This window comes from Calonectris borealis, chromosome 6 (assembly GCF_964195595.1).
Source record: "Calonectris borealis chromosome 6, bCalBor7.hap1.2, whole genome shotgun sequence".
NCBI lineage: Eukaryota > Metazoa > Chordata > Aves > Procellariiformes > Procellariidae > Calonectris > Calonectris borealis.
Window position 1 is genome coordinate 23,155,560 of NC_134317.1, and position 8,049 is coordinate 23,163,608.

General features: G+C 33.9%; 1 protein-coding gene across 1 annotated transcript in view; it reads left to right on the top strand.

Annotated features, from left to right (window-relative positions):
* GAD1 (glutamate decarboxylase 1) overlaps positions 1 to 7,468 on the top strand; it is a 31,694-nt gene extending 24,226 nt beyond the window's left edge. Inside the window, exons 13-17 of the mRNA XM_075153188.1 lie at positions 254 to 332; positions 1,956 to 2,105; positions 4,481 to 4,588; positions 5,297 to 5,386; positions 7,021 to 7,468. Coding sequence (XP_075009289.1) covers positions 254 to 332; positions 1,956 to 2,105; positions 4,481 to 4,588; positions 5,297 to 5,386; positions 7,021 to 7,194 — 601 coding nt within the window. The 3' untranslated portion in view covers positions 7,195 to 7,468. The remainder of the gene's footprint in view (positions 1 to 253; positions 333 to 1,955; positions 2,106 to 4,480; positions 4,589 to 5,296; positions 5,387 to 7,020) is intronic.
* The last annotated feature ends 581 nt before the right edge of the window (positions 7,469 to 8,049 follow it).

Below are 8,049 nucleotides of genomic sequence, written 5' to 3' on the forward strand. Positions count from 1 at the left end.
GACACCAATTAGCTGGTATTAGTAATAATATAAACTAATCAGAAGTCTGACTTTGCAATGTTAATGCATGAAAAATTCCTTTCCTGGACAGTATAGCTGGGAAAGAAGACACTCGAGACAGTAATAATCTCCATAGTGAAATCATCATGGTCAAAACTCCATACATTTCCAGCTGAAAGCAGAAAACAAAAGTGACTGCTTCAGGTTAAGTTCCTGTTTTCCAGACCTATCTGAATGTGTAATTTTTTTGCAGAGCCAACTCAGTCACTTGGAATCCACACAAGATGATGGGAGTGTTGTTACAATGTTCTGCCATTCTTGTCCGGGAAAAGGTCTGCCTTATATTTAATAATTAAGCAGTTTTTAAAAAAAAAAGTAAATATCAAGTCCTATTTTTTAAGAGGGTAGTGCAAAATCCATTTAATTTCAAAGCTTCTTTTGGAAGGAATAATTGTGTGGATTTACATTGTGTTTAGGAAGTTGTTTTATCTTTTCTGTTTTGTTTTTGAGTTTGTTTTTTTTTTTTTCTTAAAGCTGTAGATAATATGGGTCAGATCTTTAGCAGTTGAATCCTTGCATATTCTAATAACACTAGAGCCATGCTAATATGCTTCATTTGAGCACCTGCCCCATTGTTTCTATGATATACTGAACATAGACCCTTGGTATTAGTAACTGGTGACAGTCTAAACTGCTTAAATAAAAAGCAATATTTTTATCTTATGCAGTGGTTTAAAAGTTTCTTAATTCTGTTGAAAAGAAAGCATGCTGCTTTTATTATGACTCCATATGTATTTTTAGGGCTTTCTTCTAGATTGTTGTCATCAATAAAAGCAAGACCAGTGTCTTAATTCTTTTAAGCAATTTGTATTTTCCTCAGATGATAAAAAAATAGTCATGTCATCCGTGGATAGGTCTAATTCTGTTGTCTACTAATTTCTGGCATGTCAATTGCTACTAGAAGAGGTTAGTTGAAGAAGTGGTCCCTGTGCATAGAACTGGGATAAAGGAGTTGTGGGTTCCAGCCCTAGGTCTGCCATTGCTCTTCCAGGTGACCCATCTGTAAACTGAAGACTGCAGCATTTATTTCCCTTTATAAAATACTTTGGAGGGAATCTGTTGGAGGGAAGCACTAGCCATTATTTAGTGGCATGCATGCTTATTATGCTAACTATTGTAGGGTTTTGGCAAAATTTTTTATTCTCTATATGAGAACTTTGATAGGTGTTTTTTTATTTATCAGATACACCAGTGTCTTCAAGCATCTTCAAAGAACCACTAATAAACTCTAAAGGAGATGCAAACCATTTTAGAAATGTCACATGTGTAAGACTTCTGTGTAACATACAGGAATTTGCTCCTCTGTGTTTCCTTCAGAGATGTTTGCCAGTAATCTATAGGTTTCTATTGGTCTGTGGACCATATTTATTTGTAAGAAAAAAACATCTGGTTTAGGTCATTTTAAATATATTTATCACTAATGTTAAGTGTCATAAAGGTGGACAATATATAAAGTTGAAGCCTTCAATTACTTTTTTTTTTCTTTGTTTTCTGTAGCTATCTGCTGCACTGAGAGACCTCAGTTTTATTCTAGCATGTAGTTTAACGCATCAAAAATTTAAGTCTTAAGAACATAGCCTTACAAAGTGAAGTGGACAAAGTTAGTATCAAAAACTAAAAATCCAAATTAATCTGAGAATGTTTTTTCAGGTGTGGGTGTGTGGGTGTGTAAAACCATATGACTACTCAGGGACTTCTAAGAGAACCACCTTAGGTTATGAAATTATTTTTGTGGCTCAGGTTTACAAAACAAGGTCAGTATTTTATAATTTGGCCCATTAAAGAACAATTCTTCTGTATATATTTGAAATACATTTTTAATATATTATTAATGCATACAGTTTCATGTGCACATATGCCATATAAGTCATGTAAGTACATGTTTTTCATTACAGGGTATACTTCAAGGCTGCAATCAAATGTGTGCAGGCTATCTTTTCCAGCAAGACAAACAGTATGATGTATCCTATGACACTGGAGATAAGGCAATACAGTGTGGTCGACATGTGGACATTTTCAAATTCTGGTTGATGTGGAAGGCAAAGGTAAATAATAAAAGTTCAGCTGGAAAATCAGAAATGTATTTATTTAATTTATAAGTCTAATGTAATGAAACGCTTTTTTTAACATAAATGTTTGTGTAATTACAATCTCTAAAGACACAGATATCTGAGTATTAAGTCAGAAAAAAGCCATTTAAATTGTAGAATAATGTTAGCCACCAATAAATTCAGCTGGAAATTAGAAGAAAGGTTTAAGTCACTATATGAGTTCCGCAGTAAAACCGGTGAGGGCAGGACACCGAAATGGTCTTTTGTTGTGATTCTATACACTTACATATGTATTTTATTACAGATTGCTTGTAGTGGCAGCAGAGTAGACTTGACGACTTACAAAGGTCCTTTTGAACATCATGTTTCTATGCATGGATTTTATAAGCAACTTTGAAAACACAGTCTTTTTCTTAAGAAGCTTTGCCTGACTAATGGTTTAACAGTTGATTCCTTGGTACTACTGTGGTATGCCTGGATGGCTGAATTTAAGCACAGGCTTACATACAGGGTTACATGTTTACGAAATGAGAGTCCATGTAGTCAAGAAAACACATTTCATTTTTATTTCTTTATCTGCAGTCATCTTATTACTATTCTTCTTGCTCTTCTGCTGACAAAATGAGAATTCAGTTGGGTAACCTGTCCACAGTCTAATATTTTATAAAACTGAGATTAAATTTAATGGCAAAATGTACAATCATAAAACAGTTTTCACTTTGGGTGAGAGTTAGACAGCAATAGTAAATAACCTGTGATGCTAAAAGATGTTTTCATGCAGATTTCCTCAATATTGAAGACTGAGGGAAGAAAGTAACAGAACTTTAGATATACAGTTACTTTAAAACAGACTGTAGAGTTATTGTTTATTTTAAAAAGTACTTCAGAAACAGAAACACAACACTTCAACACAAAATACTTACCAATTACTTTAGTAATTACTTTTAGCATAGGTTTGATTACCAGGCTAAGTACATTTCCGTTCAGACTCAGTTCTTCCTCCAAAATAAACCATTTTGGTACTGTAAACCAGTAATGTGAAACTGCTTATGATACATTAGAATGGGACTGTGACTAGCAGCTTTGAAGCGTGTTGTTTATGGTTCTAATTACCAAGTGCTGATTACAGACACTATCAAAGCACGGACTGAACATTTTCTAAATACCAGCCAAACACATTTTGTTAAAACTAGCATGCTGATTCTATCTCTGCTCTTATATTCACCTGTTAGACTGGCTTCACTAAAGAAGTAGAGCACTTCACAATAAAGAAAAAAATTACAGTGGAAACCATAATGGATGTGGGTCATATTTAAAATTCAGAAGTAGGATATCTGTGGATGTGGTTCTTTAAAAATAATATAGATTAAAATTGCTAAGTTGATCTGGAATTTAAATTTCTCCAGAAATTAGTTACTTTGGATTTCTGTTTGGTCTTGAGACAGATTCAGATTTCTTGGACCTGAGTTCTCTGAGGTATTGGGTAGAACGTGTTTCTAGCAGATTGCATAATTATATTACTAAAAAGGTAAGAAAACAAAATATTAGGAGCTATGGAAATTTTTCCTTCAGCATTAGCCACCGTGAGTGACCATACTCTTGTCCTTACAGTAGAAATATACAGCCTAGGTCCAGAAGTATTCTTGTGATTTTACTTTCAGTCATTTTATTCAGTACAAAGAACTTACCCCAAATATGCAATAATTTAAGAGTGTACTTGTCTTTCTTACGTCTTTATTCATGTTCAGAAGTGTACTTTAAAAAAAAAAAACACAACTCTTGTTCAATTTGATTTATTTTCAACATTCATCTACTTTTTCTGGGATTATGATCTTTCAAAACAAATCAGATATGACAAAAGATCAGTAGGTAGGCAAATTACTTTTAGCAAACATATTGCAGGCTTTTGTTTGCTGACTTTTTAAAATGCAAATTTCTAGCAAAGTGTTCAGAGGAAATAAATTACTTCCCAACTCTTACCCTTTCAACTGAGTTCCCATTCCATGTTCCCAGTCTTTCAGCAAGAGCTGGGAAGCCAAGACTTAATAGTCATAATATTTTTGGAAACTGGAAAAAAAAAAAAAAAGAGCTAAAAATAATCTAATAAAAATATCAAAAGCCCTTGTTATTATCATAATAAATTCTCTTAAAATGAGACCAAAACCAAATAGTGATTACAGTTAGGCCACATTTAGCCACTTCTGTAGTGTTGATTAACTTTACTTTTAAATAGAAGAAATAAAAAGAAATAGCACTGCTAAATGTTTTCTGACTGAAAACATTTAAGAGCGAAGCCTATCTGAAAAGATGATGGCATTGGAGGTGGAAAAATGACCATATAATTAATACTTACTTTCTTTTTAAAACAGGGCACAGTAGGATTTGAAAATCAGATCAACAAATGCCTGGAGCTGGCAGAATATCTCTACACTAAAATCAAAAACAGAGAAGAATTTGAGATGGTTTTTGAAGGGGAGGTAAGTTTTCTTTCATTTAACCTGTGTGTAGGAGCCAAATCTGTATGGAGTTCCAAAAACAGTCTTCACGCTTCTCACAGTTCTTCAAGCCAGCTGTGCAAAACTGCTCTTATTTTCTAAGGAACTACATGGTTATTGGCATCTGGGCAGTTTTTTGGCCAAATGCATGTGGTTTTTATCATAAATGTCAGATTTATCTCCTCTCCTTCCCTTCTGTAAAGGACTTCTCAGTTTAGGGCATGAAAACTACCTTAATACAATCTACTCATGCTGAGATTCCACATTAACATACATAACTGAGAATTTGCTATTTTTTCTGTATCTTCTGTTGCTAGTGCCACTGCGTAAGCTCTTGGTTGATAGAATAACAAATATACTTCGTCTCTCCATTTACTAAGAAAAGGAAAATTGGGTTGCCTTTGCCGCGATCCTGGAAAACAGTTCCTCATAAAACTGCATGAAGGTGAAAAGCATTTGCCCTTCATTTAGCACCCTAAAGCATTGTAAATGGGACAATGTATATGGAATCTAAGACAGCAGGTGCAACCAGCAGTACTGCAATCCATTTATTTTGTTTTAACATGCAGAACTAGGATACTATATTTTGTCTTCCATGTCTGTGCTAAAATGTGCTGCTGACTAGCCTTCAGTGTGTGATTGATCTGTATTATTTTGTTTATTGATGTATGTGTTTGGTTCTTTTTGCAGCCAGAGCATACAAATGTATGTTTTTGGTATATTCCACCAAGTCTCAGGGGCATGCCAGACTGTGATGAGAGAAGAGAAAAGTTGCACAGGGTATGTGGTTTTTGTTAAATGCAAAAATATAGTCTACTCTTTCAACCCAAAGTATTCTGTTTATTAAAAATAATATATCTGTGTGTTGACACATGTTCCAAATTCTGGGATGTCAGTTCTCCAATTGCTTGTTATGACCTTGATATTTGTTCACCTTTGTCTCCTAGTTATACTGAGGCTGAAGTCACGTTTCCCCTATAGAACCAGATACAGAACATACTCAATTATTCTTTGTTTTGTATCACTTCTGTGCTCCCAAAAGTGTTATGAATCTTTAAAAAGTAGCTAGGCACAAAGACTTTCCAGTCCTGTTTGAATAGGACAGCAAGAGAAATGGAAGGCTAATTATTTGAAAATGCTGGGACAGGTAAAGGACATGGAAACCTGTAAGTCCTTCCCAGGTCTTTATTTTGATTTTAAATGTGCTTGGTTAGCCATGCATTAATGCGTTTCAGTGAAAATGAATATTCTTCAGAGGACTTTGGGATAAATTTATTTGAAGAAATGATAGAGGGAAGTGAAGGCATTCTAGAGGCACCACCAGGAAAAGTACCGTGTTACTTAGGACTTGAGAGAAGTGAAATACATTAATTTTGTAGTAGCATTTTAGACAGACAGAAGTGGAATGGAAAACATTCAGGAGACAGAAGAATGATTTTATAGTTGTCAAAATTAATTGCAATATTTTATGTTTGGGAAGGAAGAAGAATGGGCAAACTTGGGAGGTTTTGTAGAGGGTTTTATGTCTGCATCACACTGGGGAAAGAGAACCGAAGAGAATAGAAATTCCTGGGTCAATCCAGTGACATGTTAGGTAAAGAAATTGCCTAAAAAGAGAGAAGAGGAAGATAGATAAGACGGGGAAGAAGGATGAAATGTTTGACTCGACCCTGTTAAATGTTAGAGGACGTTATAAAGCATCCCACAAAACAATAAAAAAGCAGACATCTGACCTTGGCTGGCAGAGAGTAAAGCAGGAGAAAGAAATGGCAAAACTGTGCTCAGTCAATATCAGATATTAAGATTGTCAGAACATTATTCCTTGTAAATTAAAGTGAGGAAGTGAGATTGCAGTAAATGCACAGTACTGCAAAACTACTGGAAGGTTTCCATGGCTTATGCTAACGGAAAATATTCTTTATGACATAGATCTTGTTGAATAATTTCCATCATTGTTCCCTGTCCCCCCTCCCCCCTCGAAAATGACTTTGAGAATACATAATAATCTCATGGAAAATATCCGTTACCCTCCAAAAAGTGGTTCTGGAATAGGTTTTCATTAAAAGACTGAAAATATTTCTTCATGACAAAATCTTCAGCACAGAGAAATGACATGTACATTTAATATATAAAATTATTACATAGTGAATACTCTAGGATGCTATTAGTCTACTAATCGAAAAGATGGATATTATTGTTGTCAATTTTCCTTTAAATATCCAGTCCTACGTATTTCGTTTTTCAAGCTCTTTCTCTTACAGATCTTTTTATAAAAACTAGTGCCTTTCTGATCTGTCCATTTATTTTTTCCCAATTAAGAGATGTTGTGACATACAAAGAAAGGATAAATTTTTTTATTTACTCTTTTCTCTCTCTCTGTCTGTCTTTTTTTTTTTTTTTTTTGAATGATAAAGGTGGCACCGAAAATCAAAGCACTGATGATGGAGTCAGGTACTACCATGGTTGGATATCAGCCTCAGGGCGATAAAGTCAACTTCTTCCGAATGGTCATCTCAAACCCAGCAGCAACTAAGTCTGACATTGACTTCCTCATTGAGGAAATAGAGAGATTGGGGCAGGAGCTGTAGTACAGTGGTTGAATTATTTATTTCTCTAATTCACTGTTTTCCAGCACTGGCTATTTTTTTAAGCCAGTTCTGCAGAACATGTTTTAAGGAAATTCTCTTTCTGTAAGTTCCAATCTCCTAAGACATCCTTAAACAAAAAACCTATAGGCTACTGAAACATATATGTATTGGTAGATCATATTACTGAGGGAAAATGTATTATCTTGAAGTTGAAGTACTATTGACTCTTACATTGGTCTTGTTTATTGTAGTCAGCAGGAAATTAATAAGTACTAAAATAGAAAATTAAGAACTCTGCACAGTATATATGTACAGTATAAATAAATAAATATATAATTATATATATATACACATACATATATATATATATATATATTTAAAAAGTGGTTATAAACTTAGATCGAAGCCACAGCATGTTTTCCACTTTAAGAGAATTAACTTTTCCTTCAACAACTAATGATGTGGATAATGTGCTACAGATTCTTCTGCCAGGTAAAAATAGACATATAGAAACATTTCTAAAATGTAGATTTTTAGGAGCTAAAGAAAATGTATAATAGTATTAAATCTTATTGTTGGTGCTTCTCTCACATACAAAACAGCAATCTCTAACAGCACCTTTGAGTAAAATAGTTGTATTTCCTCTTTAGTGTCACATCAGGGGATAATAGTAGCAGAGTCATTGTAACAGGTATATTATTGCTGTATTTTTAGAGGTTAATTTGTGTAGATTGTGTATATTATTGTTAAATGACTTTGTGTAAAAGGATTTAAATGTAATAGTTTTACAGCAAGATAACTGTTGAATTGTAGGTATATGAAATATTTGCTTATTTATATGCAGAGATTTACCAT